Consider the following 24,769-nt stretch of genomic DNA (forward strand, 5'->3'; position numbering starts at 1 on the left):
TGACATAATGTTATAGAATTAGAATAACAATAAATTTAATCTTTCTTATCTTCAAACCAAACATGGTCAAAATTCAACATTACCAATTTGACTTAGGAGCTGTTATTGGAGAGGTGATCTCTAAATCCATATGGAATTGTAAATTCTAAAAATCAAAACATATGGATTTTGAAATAACATGTTTTATCATTGGATTTGAATCCTTCTATTTTACATTTTCAAATCTATTCAAATCCATTTAAAATGTGGATTTTGAAATCTAAAAACAAATAATTAAATGAATAACATAGGATTTTAACAATTATTTGTAAATCATAGAACCAATAACACATAATTAGTTTTTGGATGGATTATATAACTCTTCTAACATTTGATTTAGTTACGTTGATAATGCCATACATTAAGTAAACCAGAAGCTGTGAAATGAATCAAACCGAACCCGAGTTATACGTACAACCACAACCACTTATCTCGGTTTATATGGTTTATTGGGCCTTTTATGGATAGTTTCGAGAGTATTAGTAAATAATCTCCAATTTTATTACCTCGTATTTTATATTTTTAACATTGGGCCCAAAACGAGATTAGGAAGAAGAACATATACCGGTTTAATCCGGTTTGGATCGTGGGCAGATCCTGGTTCAGCTGATCTCGTAAACGAATAAACATTGAAAATTCGGAAGCCAAATTAGTTAATATCCTTAACTGAGTTTTTTTTATTGGCAGAGTGTGTGAACGAACTTACGATTCAACTCGGTAAAATAAAAAGCCGTAACGTTTTGTTGAAGTCTGCGTTAATATTGACTTATAGCATTAATTATTAGCCTAATCAAACTTTTTCTTTATCAAAACTATATTATGGATGCGTGAGATCATCTTAGTTGGTGAAAATCGACCGTATATGACTATATGAGTAGATGAACATGAAAGTAACACATATAAAATGGGAGAAATTGCTCGGAGTACCAACATAAGAGTGAGAGGTGCTTTAATTTCTGAGGATTCTGTATATGCTAATATGCATCAGGAACAGAAAAGAGTCGTTTAATATATTACTTGATCCAAACATAATCTATAATTTAAAATTATAGATATTTGAACCCAAATCTAATCGTTATCCATTTTACTATTTTGGTGAAGGTTTGAAAATAGGAAGTTATATTATCTAATCCTTTGTTAAATAAAAAATACGTCAATAATATTTAGAAATCCATAAGTTAACCGTACCCGATCCATCAGCACTACATTCCGGTCATTTATCCGAAATGGTCACTGCCTCACTGGTTAGCATTTCATAATATAAAAAAATTAAAAACCAAATGAAATTAAATAAATTAAAACCACCGACGAAACCAAAAAAAAAGAAGTATATACTCGGTGGTGGGGTGGGGATGATCATCAGACCACTCGGAGCGGTCCAACCGACCGCAAGGAATAATTTCTACAGGCATTAAAAAATTGGTGTCGCCGTCGTCTCTTCAAAACGCAGCCGTTTCAACTTACTAGTATTATTTTCTCACTCTCGTTTAACAAAACAAAAACAATCTGACTTGGATTTTGTCAATAAATAGTCCCATAGGAAAGGGAAAAAGAAAAAAGGTTAGAAAAACGAAGAAAAAAGAACAAAAAGAAGCAAAAGCATTGAGCGTCTCCGGACATTAGGCTCAAATTAGGGCATAACCCTTACCGGAGGCAGAGAACCTATGGGAAGAAGAAAAATCGAGATTAGGCGAATCGAGAACAAAAGCAGTCGACAAGTCACTTTCTCCAAACGACGCAATGGTCTCATCGACGTACAAAGCTCGACAGCTTTCGATTCTCTGTGAATCTTCCGTCGCCGTTGTCGTCGTATCTGCCTCCGGAAAACTCTACAACTCTTCCTCCGGTGACGAGTAAGCTACTTTCCACTTCTGGATCTCTCTTACTCGAGTCTTGTGCTCATTCTGGTTAACATATGATCTTAGTGTTTTTTTTTTTTTCATTTTCAAATAGGAATTTTTATTTTCTATATTTTACCTTTCACCTTTTACGAAATTTAATATTGCATGTGATTCAAGAAACTTTCCTACACGTGGTGATTCGTTCTCGATGATGTTGTTTAAGACTTTAAGTAGTCTTTGTATCCATAGTTTCACTTTCAAGATTCTTTTTATATATAAAAACAATATTTACATTGTTAAATTTTGAGATTTGTTTTTTTACATATTGCAATGCACTTCCGATTGATTCATTGAGAGATTAATTGGGGTTAATAGTAACATTAATCGAGTGTCTTTGGTTTCAATTGGAATCCCGAAATGTTTATTTTGTAGTTTCCCTTTGATGGATTTGTTGATTAAGTACCAAGTCCAAGAGTTTTATAGTTGATTTTGATGGTAATTTTAGTGGTTAATTGGATACTTTTTACATTGGTACTTACCACACATACTTCATTACCTATCTAATCGGATATCGGTTTTCACCCATTTACTTCCTTTTTAATCGTAATGAACAACTCTTTGTTGCTCTTCATGATGTTGCAATGAATTTAGTTTGGGTTTCTTTGCTAAAGGAACTCAAACTATAACTAAGTCCACTGCTAGCTACCATATGTCAGTGGCCTAGTTGGTTCATTAAGTGGAAATCGATTGACGAATATAGAGATTGTTCAATGAATTTAATAGTCTTCTCACTTGTGTTATTTGTTGTGGATATGTCTAATTCCATGAACTTTTGACATTTTCTATCTATAAGAAATCTCATCCACTTCTCCTGTAGAGTTATATTTTGAAACGATTATATTGACATTATTACTGAACTTTTGACAGTAATATTTTGAATGTTTTTATATAGAGCTTGTAGAAATGGAAATGTAACCCTTGTCACTATGTGTATACACAACTTATTCTCATTTCCTTGATTTTAAATCCATAAATGTTTGATCATGAAATTAAGAAAACATGTACGTTGAACTTGTAACTAACAATGCACAGACTATAAATAAAAGTATTAGGACCTTATCTATTTGCCTTCATTGTACAATAGTAAAGCTCTAGTTGTAACTAATTTCTTTGGTAGTTCCTTTTACACCTTGACAAACTGGCACTATACAAAGTGTTTTGAGTTGAGATTAGTAGTCGTATGCACCTTAGTAATTGTTCCTTTCTTCTTTTCTTTGTGGTTAATGTGAAATTACTAATCCACAACCTAAGATGCTACGAATTAATAAGACCGTATAAATATGTAACTGAAGTGAATTTAAAGCCAGCCTATGTTCATATAATTGCATTAAGTAGATCATGGACAACACATATTAGGATTAAAGTCGTGACCTTCTCTGAAATGCTAAACAACATTCGTGGCTTATCCTTTTTTGGAGTATAAAGTTGGATACTAACACAAATTGTTGCAATATGTAACATTTGAATATAAGCCTTCTTTCCCTCTAGTTCGTTCTCTATATAATAGCCTTTGTTGATGTTATATCTTATTCGTAGTTTTGAAAATGGTTTTGCATATTGATGCATTTTTGTTTTGTTCTTGATATCTCTAGCATGTCCAAGATCATCGAGCGTTATGAGATACAACATGCTGATGAACTTAAAGGCTTGGTAAGTTAGCTGAAAAATACAGTCAACTATTCTTGTGGATGGGTTTTCTGATGTTGTGAAGGGCTTAGAAACGCTGATCGAGTCGGACATATATAATTAATGTTTGAATTTCTCACACCGAACTTATTTCTCTAGAGTTACAGTTATTGTTTCTGTTGAAAGATACACGAACTTCACAACCTTTCCCATCATTTTCTCCATGTGCAGGATCTTGCGGAAAAAACTTGGAATTATCTTCCACACAAGGAGTTACTAGAATTAGTCCAAAGGTTAGAATCTGCCTTTTCTCTCCCTCTTTTTCTGATAAAAATAACTTTTTTTTTTCTTTTCTCAATTTATGAATACAACAAGCTTGAAGAACCAAATGTCGATAATTTAAGTGTTGATTTTCTAATTACTCTGGAGGAACAGCTCGGGACTGCTCTGTCCGTTAGTAGATCTAGGAAGGTATATCTTCTGCTACTTAGTACATTGAACCAATTTATTCCATAAAATCTTCTGTTTAGTTAGTTTTCCAAGAACAGTCTTTTGACATAAACCTTAATGCCTTGTTGTTGTTGTAGACAGAACTGATGATGGCGTGTGTGAAGTCCCTTCAAGAAAAGGTTAGTGGTTTGGTTTTTATTTGCTATCAAGACCATGCATGCAGATCACTAAATCTAGTTAATTAGCTCCAGGTGTATACTTTGGTCTTTGTCTTAGTTTCTTATTTATTCTTCGCTTCATTTAGAAATAGCCATTTTAAACTCTTGATCAAATTCGAACTTTCCCTCATGAATCATCGAAATTGGATAAGGTTGGTTTGTTTCGAGAAGGAAACCTGACTGGAGATCGCTTCAATATATACTTGTTAGAAACTAATGACCATATGATCTTGTCCAAACAAGAGAAGTCTCCGGACATTAGGTTCAAATTAGGGCATAACCCTCACCGGAGACAGATAAGCCATGGGAAGAAGAAAAATCGAGATCAAGCGGATCGAGAACAAAAGCAGTCGACACGTCACTTTCTCCAAGCGACACAATGGTCTCATCGACAAAGCTCGACAACTTTTTTTTTTTTTTGTTAAAAGGCATTCAATTGAACTGGAAAATGAAAAGAAAAAGTTTACAAGGCCCAGTAGGAAGCCCAATACAAATGAAACCCAAGTTTAAAACCCATACAATTGGAAACAGAACTGAACCAAATGTTAACAAATAATTAGAATCGAACCATTAGTTAGATTCAAACCAGTGATATGGTTGAGAATTTAACCGCCTAACCAGTACTCAATAATGGCATACGAATCGCACGGAGAGAGAGTGGAACTTTGTAGAGAATCGCAACTGAGATTAGGGTTTCTTATGCTCTTGCTATCGTAGTTGTATCCGTAGAGAACCAAAGATGGAGTAGAGATAGGGAGAGATCAGGGTTGCTGGCTTGAAAGCTCGAAGCTCTGTTGCGGATGGTGGAATCGATTTGTCGAAGGAGAAGATCAGCTGATTTGAAAGAGTTTCGATGAAGTCGGTGGTTTCGTTCTGTCCAGATCGTGTAGATTACTGCCTGCCAGGCGATTAGTAGAAGCTTCTTAGCCACACGAGTGCCTCTATAGCGTGTAAGGGAATCAATCGTCTGAGCCCATGAGGTTAAGGGTACAAAACCACAGCGTCGAGAAACCTCCGACCAGATCGACCAAGTGAACGGACACTGAAAGAAGATGTGGTCTTGCGACTCAGGCATAGAAGCACAGAGTAAACAGTGGGGGTCAACTTGAAGTCCCCAGTTCAAGAGTCGATCTCTTGTCAGACAACGATCCAACACAAACAGCCAAGAGAGAAATTTATGCTTTGGAATCCCACCGAAAAACCAGATGATGCTATGCCAGGGAACAGTAGCGAAGGTACCTCTAAGAGCAGAGTAGATGCTACCTGTGTTGTGGCGGGACTTGCAGCAATCGTCAATCCACCATTGGTAAGAGTCATTTTCCTCAGTTAAAGTAAGAGTAGAGAGTTCAATATGGACATTGACTTGAGAGTCCGACCTTGCAGGGGGAAGTTGCCAAGATCCTCGCCTCCAAAGGTCAGCGAGACAAGTGCCTCGACGAATACGAATCTGATAAAGCATGTCTCCTTGGAGGTAAGTCAACATTTTTTCCAACTTGCACCAATTGTCTGTCCAGAATTTACAGGCTTTGCTATTACCTAGCTTGAATTTAATCCACGGATAAGCTGCTACTCTAATCTTCAGCAACTTATTTGTTAACCAGGAGAAACGACTGCAAGGCTTAGGAGTCCAGTAAAAACTCAAATCATTAGACAACACTACTCCTCGAAACCAAGCCACCCAAACTGAGCCAGATCTGAAGAAGAGCAGCCAAATGAGCTTGACCATGCAAGCTTTGTTCCAAGTAAACAAGTCCCTAAGTCCCAACTCTCCCTCCTTCTTAAACCGAGTGACTGTATCCCAAGACACACGAGCTGAGTGATGCCCCTCTGTCGTTCCTTTCCATAAAAATGCACTTGAGAGTGAGTTTAACTGTTTTATACATTTCTTTGGCCTGACGAACCCTGAAGACCAGAAGTTTGAGATACCAGAAATGACAGAGTTCAGCATTTGAAGCCTTCCTGCAAACGAGAGAGATTTCGTTGACCAAGCAGTAAGGCGATCCTTTACCTTCTGAGTTAAAGGCGCACAATAAAGTAAGGTAAGTTTCTCTGTGCAGAGCGGAAGTCCTAAATATCTAATTGGTAGTTGGCCATGACTAATTCCCGTGGTCAGAGTCTGATTCATTAGGTCGATGTCGAAGGCAAAGATGTTGAAAAGGAGGACAGGGCTATGTGTGAAACCCTAAAGAGAATTTTATTCTGAACTTCCAGGAAGATGAAGGTCTGTAGTTTCCATCGGAAATCAGTGCTGTGAGAGCTTAGAATCTTTGAATTGGACAAACGCTCACATCAAAGCTATCAAGCCTAAGTGAGCTCTTTCCGTTGGGAGCTTGTCTCGGAGGAACCGTTAATCGTGGGAGAGGTCTCGACTTTGGAGTTTTCGTATTATTAGTCTTGGATTTATCTTTTTAACCGTCGGCATTCTTTCAGGAGCTGTCTGGGCTAATGAGACATGGGGTTCATATTGGAACTGGGACCCAAAAGAAACTTGCTTGCTAGAAACTTTGGCAAAGTAGTAAAGAAGAATGGACAAAGTAGGAAAAACCCTTTCTTTTCCTTCAGTTTATCCTATATTTTAAAAAAAGCGTGGGAGGACGTTGCAGATGTCCGGGACGGACACGACTTCTTCTAACGCTAGAAGACCACTGGAAAACACCCGGAACCAGAGCATGTCGTGAAAGAAGCACATTGTTTCTGGTACAGAAGTTCCTATAAAAATGGGAAATGCCCTACCTTTGAGTGCGGTTTGAACTATTTGATTTACGTAATTGGAAGTAACCAATTAGGTTTACGACGAAACCTAGAAATCGATCACTGATCCAATTTGAGTACCTCTACAGGATAGACCTCAACAGAAAACTGAAGAGTAACGGCAGCAAGTGATTGAGTTCAGTAGTTCCTCATATAAAATTATTGACTCTAGAGATATAGTAATATGGAGAAGACAAAATTGTTTCAAGCACCGACAGAACCATAAGCGCCCCTTGTTTCAAAGAGAGGAGGACGGGTTATTCACATTTCATTTGATGGTCAGAGGCGAATTGAAAGCTAAGCAGTGGTAATTCTAAAGATTCCCCCGGGGAAAAATAGAGATGTCTCCTACGTTACCCATAATATGTGGAAGTATCGACGTAATTTCATAGAGTCATTCGGTCTGAATGCTACATGAAGAACATAAGCCAGATGACGGAACGGGAAGACCTAGGATGTAGAAGATCATAACATAAGTTATTCGGCAGATTTTGATTCCTATATATCCACTCGTGTGGTATTTCTACCATATATAGAAGAATTCTACGATATATATAAGATCCATCCGTATAGATATAATCATCTACATCCAGAAAGCCGTATGCTTTGGAAGAAGTTTGTACAGTTTGGGAAGGGGTTTTGATTGATCAAAAAGAAGAATCTACTTCAACCGATATGCCCTTAGGCACGGCCATACATAATATAGAAATCACACTTGGAAAGGGTGGACAATTAGCTAGAGCAGCGGGTGCTGTAGCGAAACTGATTGCAAAAGAGGGGAAGCTGCTATGCTGTCAATTTCAGGCTGAGATAAACTTGAAGTAAAGAAACTGGTTTTTGGTAGGCAGATCGCTAAACCCGAGACTGCTTCAAACTCTTTTAGTACTTGAAGAACATTTTGCAACGAAGACGCTGAGCCATCAATGAAGATCAGTAAGTCATCAGCAAAACATAAGTGATTTAGCTTTATTTCTGAGCAACGATGGTGATAGTTTATTTTTCCTTCTTCAGCCGATTTATCAAGACAGACAGAGAGACAGTTCATAGCTAAGACAAAGAGGTATGGCGAAAGAGGATCCCCTTGGCGTAAACCCCTTGACCCCTTGAAGTAACCATGGACGTGTCCATTGAAACCAACCGAGAAAGAAGGTGTGCAGACACATGCGTTGAGCCAGCGAAGGTAAAGTTCTGGTACCTCTATGCCTCTTAAACAGTTAAAAATGAATTCCCACCTTACTGTGTCAAACGCCTTTGCAATGTCCACTTTGATAGTTATTCTCTTAGGTCCACTTTGTTTCTGATAACCATTTACTATTTCAGCCGCTAACAGAGTATTCTCCACTAGTAACCTGCCTTTTATGAATGCAGTTTGATTCTTTTGCACCAGATCAGGGAGAATAAGCTTCAACCTAGCAACAAGCAACTTAGAGACTACCTTGTAAAGGGTGTTGAGGCAAGATATGGGACGATAGTCAAAGACGAAAGAAGCGCCTGGCGACTTAGGAACTAATGCAAGGATGGTGGCATTGACCGCAGATGGAAGGAACCCCATGTTGAAGAATTTGAGGATACTCGAGATGACATCCTTTCCAAGGAGTTCCCACGAAGCCTTGTAGAAACCCGAGGTAAAACCATTCGGTCCAGGTGTTTTATTTGCATTTAACTTGAACATTACCCGCTTAATCTCTTCCTCATTTGGAATCTTAATCATTGCCTGAATTACTGCAGGGGGGCAACGGTATGGAAGTATATTCCTGAACCAAGAGGGAGGAGTGTTAACTGGTCGAAGGACAACTGGGGCAAGCAGAGACTTGGAGTGATTCACTGCCAGAAGACTCATCTCAAGAGGGTCGTCAATAATAGAGCCAGATAGGGACGTAAACGATCTAATTGCATTAAACGCATTCCTTATCTGCATCACCCGATGGAAGTAAGAGGTGTTTAAATCTCTTTCTTTCAGCCAGTTGATTCTTGACCGTTGCCTGAAATAAGCCTCCTCAATTTTTCTAAGAAATTCCCATTACGACTGAATTAGTTTTTCTTGCTGGAACAGTGTAGGGGAAGGGCAAGTTAGAGCTTGGACCTGCACATATTGAAGCAAACAGTTAGTCTCTCGCACTCTATTTTGGATATCCGAGAAATTTTCTCTAGAAAGTGTTTTCAATTCTCTCTTTAAAAATTTTTGCTTAGCACTCAAAGTTGACAAACAGGGTTCCTGAGAAAATGTGCTTCCAGCCAGATTCCATGCAGATTCAACCGTTGAGAGGAATTGTGGATGGGTGGTTAACAAGTTGAAGAATTTGAAAGGCTTAGTTCCAGCTGAGGGGAGAGGAGCGAAGAGGTTTAAGAGGCTAGGCGAGTGATCAGATATGTCAGGCGCAAGAAAGGAGACAATACTATCCGGGTAATGAGAAAGCCACAGGTTGTTTACAAGGACTCGGTCAAGCTTTTTGGCTATCGGGTTGAGAGGGTTTTTGTTTGACCAGGTAAAGAAGGAGCCTTGGAACCGCAGGTCAAAAAGCTCAAGTTGCAGCAGACAATCCCTGAGCTCCAGCATGCGAGAGGTAAGATGGTTAACTTTGGGGTTAGAATGCTCTACAGGATGAATGATTTCATTAAAATCTCCACAAAGGACCCAGGGTGTTGCATCAAGCTGGAGGTTTTGATGCAGACTTAGAAGTTCACACCAGAGGTCAGTTCTTTCATCACTAAGGTTTGGGGCATATATGACTGTGAAATAAAACCGATGACCTCCTTGAATTGAAATTTCACAAGTAAGCAGATGCTTGCACTGGTGCAGGACCAGATGACAACAATCCTCCCATCTTCTACAGAGTTATGGTTAGAGGTAAAATTCCATCCTGGACAGGCACTATTCATAACATGGTTCAGATTTGTTTCTTTTATATGGGTTTCAATGAGGGCACCAAAAGTAGGCTTATTAATAGCAAGCCAGTTAGCAAAAGACCGATGTTTATCCGTGTCATTTAAACCTCGAATATTCCAACAAAAAGGTTTTATATACATAGAAAAAGCAAAAGGGGTTAATGAGATAGAGGAAGCCCTTCACAAGAAGGAGGCTTATCCTCAGGAATGGGAACAATAGGGTTAGCGACTGGCGTGTCAATGACTATATCAGATGGGGAGGGACAAATAGGGGTTAAAGAGGAAGGGTGTGATAGGTTAGGGAGATTTGGATCAAGCAGGGAGAGGTTGAGAGGGTTTTTGGGCTTTGAGGTGGTAGGAGAGGGGGCTAAAATATCATAAGGGTTGGAGGTGGTGATTGCGGGTTGGTGTAAGGAAGGTGGAGGAACGGATGATTTTTTAGGACTAGGTTTAGAAGGAGGTTTAGAGGTAGTAGACACATCAATAGGTTCAGAAGCCAGTTGCAAGGTGGAAGGAGAGTCTTGCTGATCAGAGAGAGGTGGTGGAACAGATGAGCTACCCGCAATATCAGTAGGCTTGGTGGAATCAATGGTAAGCTTTCCTTTGCTTTTATTTACTGACGCAGTTTCTTTCGACTTTTCAGTTGTTGTTGTCTGCTTCTTTTGAGTCCAAGAGGGAGTCACCAAAGAACAATATATAATGATGTGTCCTATTTCGTGACAGTGGGAGCACGTAGGAGGAATCCAGGGGTATTCAACATTAATTGTGATGACTTCTCCACTGTCCCGCACAACCTTAACCGAGGAAGGTAAAGACTCATTAAGGTTTCTTTCAACTTTTACATGCGCAACTGACAAGCTTACTAGGTTTTTTGTGAACTCATCCATTTCCTTTGGCTCTCCTACTAAACCTGCCACTAAGCTAATACCCTTACGATGCATCAGGTCAAATGGCATTCCTTTTAGGTGGGTCCATATAGGAATAGCATCAAGATCAGTCTTCTCCCCACCAGAAGAATCCCATTGAGCTATAAGGAACATACACTCGCCAATATACCACATTTTCTTCTCGAGTATCCTTCCCCTCAGGTACTCATTTGGCACACGTACTAGCATGGAATTAGTAGAATGATTGAGATGAATCTCAAGTCGCTTACCACGATCCCATATATGACTAAGAACACTTTGGATATGCTTGTAGGTTGGGAGTCGGCCTTTGAATCTTCCTACTATGAAGTCTTTGTGGATATCAGCACCCTCTTGGAAGACAGAATCAGGAATGCTAACTCGAGGCTTCCCATTGGCAGAAAAATCAACCGGGGCTAGTCTGGTAAGTGATCTATCAGCAACAGCTTTTAGTTTCTGTGCTAGAGATTGAGTGGTGAGGTCCTTTGCCTTTGGCTGTGTAGATTCGTGAGGAGCAGAAGCAGGAACAAGGGTAGGAACAATAACTGGTTCACGAGTAGATGGAATAGATGGAGCCGGGTTGGGGATAGCAGGGGATGAAGGTTGGGGAATGACAGCAATAGAGGTTGGTGAGGAGACATCCGAGATGATTACAGCCTCTTTAGCAGCAGAAGGATGGTTTGTGACAGCCGACAAGGGGACATTGACTTGCGGTGCAGCGCTTCTAGTAGGAGGGCAGTCAAATGCTAGCGAGTGACTAAAGAACCGCCGAACAACCTTTGGCGGTGGAGTGCTAAAGAGACCATCAGTCTGAGCAACAGTTTTTCCTTCTGCTACAGTATCCGATTGAGTAGATCTAGGGTTTTGACCCATACTCTTGTAGTAAGAGTTAAGTATTGCTTGTGTCTGGAGATTTACTACCACAGGAGTAGATTTGTGGTGAGTTGGGAGAGCCAGAATGGTTCTCTCCATATCGAAGTAATCAGATTGAGTAGAAGTTGGGGAACTTGTGGGTGGAGAAATTGGGGAGAGGAGAGGAAATTCAGAGAGGGAAGGAAGGGGAAAAAGGTCAGGAGGGTCAGGGGGAAGGGGGGAGGACGGTTGGATCTACCCTCAACCAATGTTGAGGGAGGAATCGGGCTGGAAAGACGATCCACGGGGAACCAGCAGTTCACCATCCGTACAGCGTATAGCTTGACTCTTCTATCACTTTTTAACAAAGCTCGACAGCTTTCGATTTTCTATGAATCTTCCGTCGCTGTTGTCGTCGTTTCCGCCTCCAGAAAACTCTACAACTCTTCCTCCGATGACGAGTAAACTACTTTCCTCTTTTGGGTCTTTTTTACTCGAGTCTTGTGCTTATTCTCTTTCTTTAATTGTTTTCCCTATATAGAAACTTCAAATCTAGGGTTTTTTGTTTCTTTCAAATCAACTGAGATTTTCTATTTGTTTTCTGTATGAATATAGCAGTTTCTTTTCCCGTCCCCTCGCCTCGGCATAGCGCTTCGCTTCCGGTTTAAACCTAATTTGAGATTAAACATTGTGATGGCTAACATATGTTCTTGGTGTTTATTATTATTATTATTTTTCATTTCCAAATAGGAATTTTTTTTTTTATTTTACCTTTCACCTTTTACGAAATTTAATATTGCATGAGATTCAATAAACTTTCCTACACGTGGTGATTCGTTCTCGATGTTGTTTAAGTAGTCTTTGTATCGATAGTTTATATGTTGTTTCACTTTCAAGATTCGTTTTTTTTTCAAATGTAAGAACAATATGTATATTGTTAGATTTTGAGATTTGGTTTATATCCAATATTGCAATGCACGTCCGATAGATTTGTTGAGAGATTAATTGGGGTTAATGGTAACATTAATCGAGTGTCTTTGGTTTCAGTTGGAATCCTAGCTACATTGTGCAATATATTGATCTGAAATGTTTTTTTTTCTTTGATGGATTTGTTGATTAATTACCAAGTCCAAAGGTTTTATAGTTGATTTCTGTGGTTATCTGTAGTGCTTGGATACATTTTACATTGATACTTGCCACACATGATGCGTTACTTATCTAATTGAATATCCGTTTTCACCCTTTTACTTCCCTTTTAATCATAATCGTTGCATGCATATGAAACCATACAAGATATATATATGTCTTGATGAGCAACTCTTTGTTGCTCTTCAAGATGTTGCAATGAATTTAGTTTTGGTTTCTTTGCTAAAGAAACTCAAACTGTAACTAAGTCCACTACTACCACGGTGGCCTTACTGGGTTTATTAAGTTATCTATTGACGAATATACCGATTGTTCAATGAATTTAATAGTCTTCTCACTTGTGATATTTCTATCTCCATGAACTGTTGACCATTTTATTTATATATAAGAAATCTTATCCTATATTTTGTGGATATTTCTATTAATAGTCTTCTTCTACATTTTGAATGCGTTTACATTGACATCGATATTAGAAGTGTGTTTTTATATGGAGCCTGTAGAAATATGGAAATGTAACCCTTGTCACTATGCGTTTATATAGCTCCTTCTCATTTCCTTGTGTTATATCCATAAATGCTTTATCTGTGTTATATCCATAAATGCTTTATCTGAAAGAAAAACATGTTGAATTTGTAACTAACATTACACAAATATAAAAGTATTAGGACATTTTCTTTTTGCCTTCATTTTACAATGGTCAAGCTCTTGTTGTAACTAATTTATTTGGTTGTTCCTTTTATAGCCTGACAAAGTGTTTTGAGTTGAGATTAGTACGTAGTCTTATGCATCTTACTAGTTGTTCATTTTTTCTCCTTTTTTGTGATTAGTGTGAAATAGTATTTTCACAACTTAAGATGTTACGAAGTAGTAAAAACGTGTAAATAACTAAAGTGAATTTTAAGCCAGCCTATATTCATAATTTTGCATTAATAGATCATGGATAACACAATTAGGATTGAAGTCGTGTCCTTTTCTCTGCAATGATAAACAACTTTTGTGGCTTATCTTTTTTTTTTTGGAGTATCCTGACAATAAACTGTTAGTTAACACAAATTGTTGCATTATGTAACATCTGAATATAAGCATTTTTTTTCCTCTGGTTCATTCTCTCTATAATAGCCTTTGTTGATGCTATAAATCTTATTCGTAGTTTTGAAAATGGTTTTGCATAAATTATTGTTCTAATGCATTTTTGTTTTGTCCTTGATTTACTAGCATGTCCAAGATCATCGAGCGCTATGACATGCAACATGCTGATGAACTTAAAGCCTTAGTAAGTTAGCTAAGGAACACATTCCAATAGTCTTTCTGGTTGGGTTTTCTGATGGTATGAAGGGATAGAAGCGCTGATCGACTCGGACATATATATAATTAATGTTTTGAACTTGTCACACCGAACTTAATTCTCTAGAGTTACAGTTATTGTGTCTGTTGGAAGATACACGAACTTCACAATCTTTACAACCTTTCCCATCATTTTCTCCGTGTGCAGGACCTTGCGGAAAAAACTCGGAATTCTCTTCCACACAAGGAGTTGCTAGAAATAGTCCAAAGGTTAGAATTAGACTGCCTTTTCTCTCCTCTTTTTTTCTGATAAAAATTACTTTTTTTTCTTTTCTCGACTTATGAATACAGCAAGCTTGAAGAACCAAATGTGGATAATATAAGTGTAGATTTTCTAATTTCTCTGGAGGAACAGCTCGAGACTTTTCTGTCCATAAGAGCTCGGAAGGTATATCTGCTGCTACCAAGTGATTGAACCAATTAATCCATAAAATCTTCTGTTTAGTTAGTTTTCTAAGAACAGTCTTTTGACATAATCCTTAATGTCTTGTACTGTAGACAGAACTGATGATAGCCTCTGTGAAGTCCCTTCAAGAAAAGGTTAGTGCTTTGGTTTTTATTTGCTATCAAGACCATGTTGTAGGTTATGCTGGGCTTCATTTAGAAATAGCAGTAACTCTTGATCAAATTCGACCTTTCCCTCATGAATCATCGAAATTGGTTGAGGACAATTTATGTTTCGAGAAAGAAACATGTCTGGAGATAGCTTCCATATATACTTGTTAGTAACTAAATGACCTTATGATCTTGTCCAAACAGGAGATGTTACTGAGAGAAGAGAACCACGTTCTGGCTAGCCAGGTAAACAGAATCTCTTATGCTTTCTATATGCTAATTAATAACTTTATACACCTTCACTATAGAGAGATACACATACCTTACATAAAAAAAAACATATTAACGTTGAAGGACTTTGATGGATGCGACAAATTTAGTGGAACCCTAATATCTTATGTATGTGAAAAAAAAAAGATTTTAAAATTCATGTTAATATTTAGTAGGAGCTGTAGAGGAAGAATTATTGGAGAATTTCTGACGAGATTTTTCTTTTCTTTTTTTTATTTTCTGTTTTTAACAATATAGATTAGTTTTTTTTTCGCCCAAAAGAAAAAGGATTATATATGTGAAAATTTCACTAGAAATGTTTATAGAAAAAAGAAATGTAAGAAAGTTTCTTACAGATGGGGAAGAACACGTTTATGGAAACAGAGGATGATCCAGGAATGTCATCGGAAAATAGCTCCGGCAACCAAACACCGGAGACTCTCCCGCTGCTCAAGTAATAACCACCATCGTCAACGGCAGAGTGTTCACTTCAAATTTAAAGCCTGATTCAGATTTTTAAAAACAAATTTGTAAATTATTAAAAAGCTGCATAATCTCAAACCTTTTTATCTTCCTCTAATGTGTAAATTAAGGTAGAACAAAAAAACCACGAAGCTCTTTCTCAATAAACAAGAATTGTAAAACTAAAATAAAGTGTATCGATCATTATCGTACCTTCGGAGACAAACATCAGAGTTCGTGTGTTTGTGTCTAAAAGTACGGATGGATTTATGGTTCTGCTTTCTTCGGCGTGAAGAACCCTATATAGGGAGCTTTTGTTTTCCCTTTATCATTAACTGTTACTCGTTTAATTATTTGTCTTTAACTGTTACGCTGGAAAAGTTATTTAGTTGAATCTCTTTTAATTTGATTTAAAATCCATATCCGATATTTTGTTATTGTGGAACTTCCTAGTAAATTAATAAGAAATCAGATAAAGCCACCTGGAAATAAAACCGACATAAAATTCGGTTCGGTATGGTTCGCTTTAACATATGGAATATTGAATTTGTTTCATGGTATGGTTTGGTACACTGCTCGTATTTGGTTTACTGTAATAATATTACACGTTTCTCAACTTTTTGCATACACATTTATGTACCGCGCTCTTTGTGTTCTTTAGTCACTCTTTGATTAGCTCTTGTGTAACCCTGTTGAAGATCCAATGAATCAAAAACTCTTTCGACTAAATCCCTCTAAACAACACGGAACGAAGTAGCTATCCTCTTCAGATCCTTGTAGTATCTCTTCCATTGAAGCCCTTTAGCATCAAAACATAAAGCAGTCAAATCTTATGTGTAAAAATAACCAACAATTTTTCACTGTGTCATAGAAGCTCTGACTGGAAGAGATATTTTGTTTTTACCGTTTCCGGTGACACTGAACAAGTAAAGGCGGTTTCCGGCAGCTGTTGCAGTGATCAGTACATGAGGCGGCTCTAGCTCGAATTGGTAATAGAGTCTACCTTGGTGTTCTGCTACATTTGAACTCAACACTTTCCCTTCTACGTTTTCTCCGATCACTTCTGGTCCAAACGCGTTAATCACCTTCGCTGGTGGTCCAATATTCTCAATCTTAACATCGTCCCCGAGGTCTGTCACACATTATATGCAAGTACCACACTAAGTCAATCAATCTATGAATACAACTAGATACCTATAACTCAAAAGACTAAATCTGTTGAAGAATCTTTCTCAATGGCAGAGACAACTTACTATCTGCAAATCTTAGAACAGGAGCTACGATAACAGACACGCGGCCTTCTTTAGGGCTAGCAAATCTCAAGTCAATCTCTGTGCCACCAAGATCAGCGATCGATACAGGTACCTAAATTGATATAACAATGAGAAAAGAATCACAAAATATGACTAAATAACACACTACAAAGAGCCAAGGGACCAAACCTCATTCCAATCTTGAGGAACCGTAAAGGCGTAAGGGATGATAGGACTCCAACCAACACCATGTCCTCCTGACTTCTCGTCTGGTCTACGGTATGTTCTCCAACCTGTCTGAGCATTACAAATTACATTACACCAACATATCTTCAACTACTAGTGTATCAAAGCCTATAGGTTTATGAACCTATATATGATCCAATTGTAACATCCTCAAGAAGAAGAGAGAACAGAGTGAAACGAACCTTGATCATCAGGTTCGGAAAGACCAGGAACCCTGCCGGCAAGAAGACCCTGTTTCACGACAGCCAATCCTTCCCCTGGAAACGCTAAAGCCGTCGACGAGGCTAAAGAGAATCCAGACGCCATTAACGATCTTCTACTCAAAGCAGTAGTAGCGCACCTCTCGTCTCTCTGACTCTGAGTCTCACCGCCATCGACTCTGCGGTGAGCGGAGATTTTCTTGTGGTAGGGATGACTGGAAAAACTGACGCAGCAGTACCGGAGAAGAGCTGTTTCCATATTTTTTCTCCGGCGAATTCGAGACTGGGTTGATCAACAGACTTGTGGCTGATACGCATGGCCCTCTCACTTCTTTTGTCATTGTGATGAATGATGATACCAAAATCTCTTTCTAGCCTCACACGTGTCAATGTGAAATCACACGTACTAGGATCAGGATCGAATTAAAAAAATTCAGATTACCCTCTTGTGAGCCGGCCCTGAGCTAAAAAAGCTCATGAAGCAAGGGCTTTAGGCATTAACTAACTATCTATACGCATGCCTCTCACAGTCCCTTTTTTTGAAATGCTGAGTTCGAACCCTTGTATTGGATATTTTATAGAAACATTTTTTGTTGTATTTTATTTTTATGATTGGCCAAAAAAAAATCAGATGTCAAGACTCTCGTGGTACGGTACGGTAAGTTTTGACGAATATACAAATTTCATCATAATCAAGATTCTGCGATTTTCAGACTCATATAATTCATAAACTTTGGTAATAACAAAACAAAAAGGTAAAATTCAGTTTTCCAATTACTCTGAGCAAAGTCTTTAACAAAAAGGTACAGTAAAATTTAGTTTTCCAATCAGAAATTACACTTTATAGACACACACAACACACAACGTCTCTTTTGTCGTTTAATGGTTTTGCGTCACTTGGGCTTTAATGAGCTTTTTTCTCTTTCTTGTTATATTAATTGGGTGGGTTTGAGTCCACTATTAATTTCAAGATGTTACGAAGTGAACAATGAGTCAATGACGTCATTCTATTATTAAAGAGAAAACTTTCATATATCACCGTATTTAAACACAACAGATTAGAATTTTTCTTAAACATTTGTATGTATCTAGAAACAATACATATGTTTTTTTTTTTTTAGCTAATTGGTACATTAGTTTGTGGCATTATAGATACGCCTGATCTCTCCATTGATACTCGTTTCACCCTAATGGCGCCCATTTTTATCATTGATCTTGTGAAATCACCCTTCAAAGTACTGTTATTGACGAGGTATGCGTCAATGATTTCTTTGGTTGTATTGTCGTGGTACAAATTTGAGTCGGAAGCGATGACTCCTCGCCCGTTTTTCTGTGTTACGGAATATATGGTCGTCCGTCACTGCCTCGGGGACATTTCGACCTAAGGACTTGGAAAAAGTTACGGCTAATTGTTGGATCTCCAACCTCCAAACGCCGTGTGACAAAAAAGCATATCGTCAACCGGATGGTATGCGCTCCAATTGGGATAGTTATGTTCTTAAGATCTAAAATCAATTGAAAACTCATGTAGATGTTTATATTGATATCATATTTAATTAGTGGAAAAAGACCCACTGAATCTTACTAAAAAAACAATGCATTTGAACATTAAGCAATTAAAAATACGCTGAAAGAAACAATTTGTGGAAATTCTCATATCGAGAACATAAATTTGCATAACTTTTGCATATGTTATGCATAAAAAATGCATAATTTTTGACATGTCTAGCATAAAGCAACATATCATCATTGTATTGATCAAACTTCAAAATTGTATCCAACCATTCATTTTTATGTCTAAACAACAACAAAATTATATTCAAAGACATTAAAATCACGTATATGAGAAATAATTTTGTACAAAGGAAATGTAATTGGCTTATTGCTTTTTCCATCATATATTCAAATTATAGATTAATAGATACAAATAATTGGTATAACTATTTTTTTTTAATAATTCAAATTTGTTTATTTTATTATTCCAACATACTCGGATTTTATACTTTAACTATACATGAGTTCTTCGAAACTAGTTTGTAGCATTGCATAAACGTCTAATCTCTCCTTGAACACCGATTTTCACTCCAATAGCACCCATCTTTACCATGGCTTTAGTGAAATCCGCAGCAAAATTAGCTTTAATTGAACTTTGATTAGTTTCTAGGTACGAATCAATGATTGTCTTCATATTATTGTCTTGGTACAAGACAGAGTCCGATAAAATGACACCTCGACCATTTTTTATGTTCCGCAAGATTTGGTCATCAAACACAAACTGGCTATCCCAATCCAAAGGAATCCTGACATTAACATCACCACCACGGGGACATTTTGATCTCAAGATTTGAAAGAATTCTGGATCTATCGTAGGGTCTTGAGCATCTAGACGTGGTATGACAAAGAAGCATGCTGTTGTACCGATAGTATGTGCACCTTAAACAAATATATAAGATTCGAGTAAGCAAGAGATAGTTTTTATTTTATCGAATTATTGAGACTATGATAACATACCAGCACTAAGAAGTACAAGATCTTGATCTGAAAGCCCTTTTTCTCTAAATTTTGATTTCAAGGAGTTTATGGAATCTTGAACATCTGGTAAGTTCGTAGCATGACCAACATTTGCAATCCGACCGTCTCTCCTACCGGTTGGAACCTCATAAAATGGTCCTTTTGCCTAATAAGATAACATTATTTTATATCAAAGCATATTTAACCCAATATATATTATTGTATTCATTTTTTTCATAAAGAAATATAATAAAAGTGTAACCTCAACGATAGCATCTCTAGCAGCAAGAGCAACGATGTCCGCGCAAGATACAACGCCCGGACAAAGCCGTTCAAGCTCTGATTTGGCTTCGTCAATAACATCGAAACCAGCCACACCCGCATTACCTGTGGCAAACCTTTCGTCATCTTTCCCATCATGCTTGATTAGTATGGACCCATCACAACCCTACAACAACATATAAACCACAGCAATTTATATATGTCATGATCACTAGCTAGTATATAAAATATGATTATTAATGAACTAGTTTTCTTTTTCTTTTCTTTTTTTAGCATTGGACCTCAACGAAGCAATCGTGGAACTGGAGACGGAGTAAGACAGCAGCCTTTCCGGGGTCGTTGGTCACCGCCTGCTGAACAACATCGCGTACGATTGATTCTGCTCTTGGACATGTTTCTGAATAGAATCCAAACTCTAGTTGTGCCTCCGAATAACCTAGTTGACCATAAAAAGAAAACGAAACTAGTAATAATGCAACAGTGATCATTTTCTGACCAAACAAAAGAATTGACATATCTTCTCGTATTCTACGGCACATTTTTTTGATGATCGTTTAAGATAACTTGCAAAAAAAATATATATTTGCTCCGTCTATATATGCATAGAGGAGAATCAGAGATTCAGTGTATAGGCATACACATTGTTTTGACCTTATGTCATTTATTGCATATAGCTGTTACAGCGTAAAACCTTCAGAAAGGTGACAATAATTTTTATAAAATTTTGTGAAAAGGATTCTTTGTATCATAAAAAAACAATGCAAAAAACATAGTAAATTATTCAATTAAGTAATTTTTTTTCCATTTTATATTTTCAAGCAACAGAGTTCTTGTTCCACCAGACACCATAAACAAAGAATAATAAATCAATTTATTTTACTTTATTCCAACTTTGGCTCTCTTTTTCCCTTAAACAAAACACGATAAGCTAATTAATCAAAAAAAATTATAAAGAGAAAAAATTCAAAAACAGGGCTTCCTCAAAAGGTTCACGTCGTGGATAATTTATAGTAACGTGGCTAGTGTTAAAGTAAAGAATATTGCATGTGGCAACAGATAAAAGAGATATATATTGAAATCCATCGTAACGTCTTTTGTTTTCTCTGCAAAATGTCAAAGTGAAGTGAGTATCAGACTAACTCAACCAAATGACAGCAAATGGCAATAAATTTAAGGAGTTACGTTCGATGAATGTGGAAGAACCTCTCTGAGGTGGAAGGTTTCAGCTAAACAAAAGGTTTAATTAGCTGATTGATGATATCTTAAAGAACAAGGTTAGCTCTTTGTCACGTGAGGACCACGTGTAAATATGTTTGTTCGTATGCAAGGGGGGTAATATATACCTACTCTAATCTCTTTATTTCTATATCGTATGATCTTTCTCTAAGTTTATAAAAAAAAAAAGAGAGGAGTGAGACAGAGAGGGGCACGAATAAGAGATTGTAAAAGAGAGAAAATGAGATTTGGCTAATGACTAATGTTAACGGGTTATCTTCTAAATTCGTTAATATAGTTATAAATTTTCAAAACTGTGAGTATACACATATTTGAGAAACGAAAATTAAAGACATATACATTCTATAGAAGTTTCTTAAAAATCTTTAAATTAATTGCATGGTTCTTTCAGTTTTTATTATATAGCACAAGTGTGCAGTGTCTCAAGTCTCTGAACTGGTGGAGAATTTGGACTATATATTTACATTTTTTTTACGATATATGGATATAATAATTACTCACCTTTGATATTTCACTGCAATTGCCTCATTATTTTTTTCAGTTACCATTGAATTTGTCACCTCGTTTAATTAGACTTTTTAACACAATATTTGTAATAACGGAAATGTTATATTAATTATTACTTGTAAGAAAACAAATGATGGAAATATTTTTGAAAATTGGGCTTAAGACCAAACTTGGGTGTAGGAACTCAAGAATCAAGATTGGTCTATAGATCAATACAAGAAATGATTTTTCATGCAATTTTAAATTTAATTTGAAGTATAATGCTTAACTCAAGTGGATCAATACAACTTTGATGAGTTTTAGTTTAGAGATTCTTATACAAATCGCATTGCAACAACAAAAAGACCTGATACCCTGTACGTATCTAAATATCTATCATATACCTATTTATATACATTGACAAGACGAAATAATGTAACCATGCATGTCTGTAACGAAAAATACAGAACACAGTTGAGGGAAAAGTGAGGCAATTAAAGAAAAAATAAGAAACGAACAAAATGATGAATTGATGGCACGCCAAAGAGAAGAGAGTTAGAAAGATGCAAAAACTTATGTTATGTCACTTTCCTTTGATATTCACACTTCTCCAACCTCTCTCTCTCTCCAATGACTAGACCGGACACATTTTTAGTTCTTGCCCCCTTTTCTCAGACCATTTTCTCATTCACTTTCCTTCTTTCTTTTTTCCCTTTTTTATAGTACATACTTATTTTAATTTCTAAACACTTGTAGAGTGTTGTTCAAAGAAAAAGAAAGAAAAAATCACTTGTATAGTGTGTAATTTAGAATTTTGAAATGAAACCATCATTTGTCGCACTTGAATTTGATTCGATTTTCTAACCTACCCCATAATCCCACTTCTATTCATATATGTTCCTCTTTACTCGATCCCATGCGCTTCCTCTTAGTCTTCTTTCTCATCATCATATATATACCCTTCTTTTTACTATCTTTTTCCTCAGATATTTTTTTCGGTTTGTTTAATATATTTAAATATAATTTTATACATATTTATGAAGACCTCGTTAATATTTATTCGACGGTGTTTTCATAACGTTTATATGTGTGTATACTTTAGTAGTAACGTAAAAAGAGCCGAGGTGATATAATATCACAATTTTATAGTGATAAAGACAACTTCACTCGAGAGAGTCGAGAAACAAAGTACTTGCTTATTCTGAATTTCTTTTGTCAGATTCATGTGTGTACTTATATATGCAGACAATATAAGGTTACAAGAGGCTTTAAATAATGTCATTAATTACCCATTGGGAAAAATAATCATAACTATACCTTATTTTATATAATATCCTAGAGAGCTCTTGTCTAGACATTTTGGTTAGACAGTAGGATTAGTTAATATTTATCTTAGGTTAGATATATAGGACAGAATCAAAAATCCCAACTTTTTTGTAGCCTTTCGTTGACAAAATAATTTGTTTCTTTTATAAGAAAAAAGGTTACGTATGACTTAGTTCTTGCAATTGCCAAAAGGCTAAAGGCTAAAGGCTTTTAAGCTTGAAAGCAAAAGGCTAACACTGTACGTCTCCACCCATTGCGCTAATATATCATTGATCTTAGATTCTATGAGATCTCCTTCGCTTTCTATATGTGTATATATACAATTTATGCATATCTATATGTGAATAAACTTAGAACAAGATAATCATTGTCCATATGTGGACCCTTTACCTATAATCTAAATTGACATGTATATAGCTAGTGTTACTAGTACGATAATTTCATTACGTACGTTCCCTATAGTTGTTAATTAGAAGTTCCAAATAATTTATAATTTCAGATATGTTACCGTTATTTAAGTTAGATGAGTAAAAGTGAGTATACTTCATTATTAATAGTTTGATTTTGTATTTAAACAATTGATATATATTTTAAACTATATATAATTATATATCTGTCTTTTTCTTAAAGATGAATCTCATGATATTGTTCTTGAGTAGCGAGATTTTATGGTCCGAAGATTTTTTTGTTTTTTTGGAAAAAATGGTCCAAAGATATACACCAAACAAGTTGTATGAGATTCATCACAAACCAAAAAAAAAAAAAAAATCCTACCAGAAACAAGACTTTTAAGCGTAAGCAAGAGAAGAAAACAAAAGAGTTAGGGAAATAATTTGGGTGAAAGCCTATTTCGACAAAGCACTTAGTGTACGAGTTTTGGATAAACAAATGTTGTTTTTATAATTACTATGTTGCCCGAGTTTGCTGCAAATTAATTTTTAGTTGGGTGATGCAACAAGTAAAAAAAATACTGTAAAACTATGCACTCCCACCAATCATATATATATCCGTTCTATTTCCTATTTAATGTCAACAATTTTAAGTTTCGTGGCGACGAACAATAGATTGTAAGGCACTGGTTTTTGTAATAATAACGAAGATATGTGGATTTGGTATATTCTACTCAGGTTACGATAAATAGCTATAAATATATATAGCCCTTTAGTTACTCATTGTAAAATACACCAAATGCAACAAACTTAACCATATAAGTAAGAGAAAAAAAAGAGTTAGATAGATAAAAAGGGTGAAAAGCTCACTTTAGGCAGCAAAACATAGTATTTTTGGGTAAACAAAGTGGATATATTATCGGGTTCCCAATTTTTTATTTTGTTATAGAGTTTTTGAAGCAAGATTTATGCGTGTGTCTAAAAAATTGAAATGGGGAAAAAAAATATATTGACTTATCTATGCAAAATACTACGACTAAAATGTCATAACAGTGTTTGTCCAAAAAAAAAAGGAGATGTCATAACAGCATTCTCGATGTTGCTGTTACAAAAAATATATTAACAATAACAATAGACATATTGCTTTATTAACCACTGTAATTTTTTTTCATCTTTATTTTATTTTATTTCCTCGTGTTACTTATATTTTTGATACCAATAAATCATTGCTACATTCCAAAAAGAAGTACGTTACTATATTTAAATTCAACGGCATGTGTCAAGAGCTACTTAAGCTTAGAACTGATTACATGCACACAATCCTAACGTGTGTGTGTGTGGACGACATACTTGTTAGTTGAAAATTTTCGTTTGACAGCTACTTAATTATTAATTCGATGTTTCCCCTGATGTTATTTAATTTGCTATTCGTTGT

General features: G+C 36.3%; 4 protein-coding genes, 1 long non-coding RNA gene and 1 pseudogene across 7 annotated transcripts; 2 read left to right on the plus strand and 4 right to left on the minus strand.

Moving 5' to 3' along the window:
• Positions 1–1,571: 1,571 nt before the first annotated feature.
• On the plus strand, positions 1,572–12,261 carry LOC104702479 (agamous-like MADS-box protein AGL27; annotated as a pseudogene). The gene is made up of 11 exons (XR_015562389.1): positions 1,572–1,892; positions 3,533–3,590; positions 3,798–3,859; positions 4,002–4,037; positions 4,158–4,195; positions 8,373–8,610; positions 8,714–10,462; positions 10,595–10,679; positions 10,816–10,959; positions 11,072–11,200; positions 11,280–12,261. The product of XR_015562389.1 is annotated as an agamous-like MADS-box protein AGL27 (transcript).
• Positions 8,390–9,542, minus strand: LOC147941746 (uncharacterized). Its single transcript, XM_087458630.1, has 4 exons — positions 9,194–9,542; positions 9,010–9,068; positions 8,477–8,897; positions 8,390–8,394 (listed from the first exon to the last, which is right to left on the minus strand). Exons 1-4 carry the CDS (start codon positions 9,540–9,542, stop codon positions 8,390–8,392), a joined length of 834 nt encoding a protein of 277 aa, XP_087314756.1.
• Positions 12,262–13,128: 867 nt separating the features above from the next.
• Positions 13,129–15,761, minus strand: LOC147941747 (uncharacterized). Its single transcript, XR_015562390.1, has 3 exons — positions 15,619–15,761; positions 15,298–15,446; positions 13,129–13,382 (listed from the first exon to the last, which is right to left on the minus strand). It is a non-coding gene; the product is annotated as an uncharacterized LOC147941747 (long non-coding RNA).
• On the plus strand, positions 13,971–15,631 carry LOC104702478 (agamous-like MADS-box protein AGL70). Its single transcript, XM_087459376.1, has 6 exons — positions 13,971–14,047; positions 14,267–14,328; positions 14,410–14,506; positions 14,617–14,658; positions 14,878–14,919; positions 15,300–15,631. Exons 1-6 carry the CDS (start codon positions 13,991–13,993, stop codon positions 15,399–15,401), a joined length of 402 nt encoding a protein of 133 aa, XP_087315502.1. The 5' UTR covers positions 13,971–13,990; the 3' UTR covers positions 15,402–15,631.
• Positions 15,762–15,925: 164 nt separating the features above from the next.
• Positions 15,926–17,587, minus strand: LOC104702480 (psbP domain-containing protein 4, chloroplastic). 2 transcript variants are annotated; one of them, XM_010418333.3, is made up of 5 exons: positions 17,087–17,587; positions 16,848–16,951; positions 16,659–16,770; positions 16,310–16,537; positions 15,926–16,204 (listed from the first exon to the last, which is right to left on the minus strand). In XM_010418333.3, the coding sequence occupies exons 1-5, from the start codon at positions 17,361–17,363 to the stop codon at positions 16,140–16,142; spliced, it is 786 nt and encodes a 261-aa protein (XP_010416635.1). In that variant the 5' UTR covers positions 17,364–17,587; the 3' UTR covers positions 15,926–16,139. The 2 variants fall into 2 exon arrangements, with proteins under 2 accessions (XP_010416635.1, XP_087315503.1); XM_087459377.1 differs by having other exon boundaries at positions 16,848–16,955.
• A 1,460-nt stretch (positions 17,588–19,047) lies between these two features.
• Positions 19,048–20,533, minus strand: LOC104702481 (peroxidase 13). Its single transcript, XM_010418334.3, has 4 exons — positions 20,179–20,533; positions 19,878–20,063; positions 19,616–19,781; positions 19,048–19,537 (listed from the first exon to the last, which is right to left on the minus strand). The coding sequence occupies exons 1-4, from the start codon at positions 20,434–20,436 to the stop codon at positions 19,134–19,136; spliced, it is 1,014 nt and encodes a 337-aa protein (XP_010416636.1). The 5' UTR covers positions 20,437–20,533; the 3' UTR covers positions 19,048–19,133.
• Positions 20,534–24,769: the final 4,236 nt, after the last annotated feature.

Source organism: Camelina sativa, chromosome 7 (assembly GCF_030686135.1).
Source record: "Camelina sativa cultivar CO46 ecotype springtype chromosome 7, ASM3068613v1".
Taxonomy (NCBI): domain Eukaryota; kingdom Viridiplantae; phylum Streptophyta; class Magnoliopsida; order Brassicales; family Brassicaceae; genus Camelina; species Camelina sativa.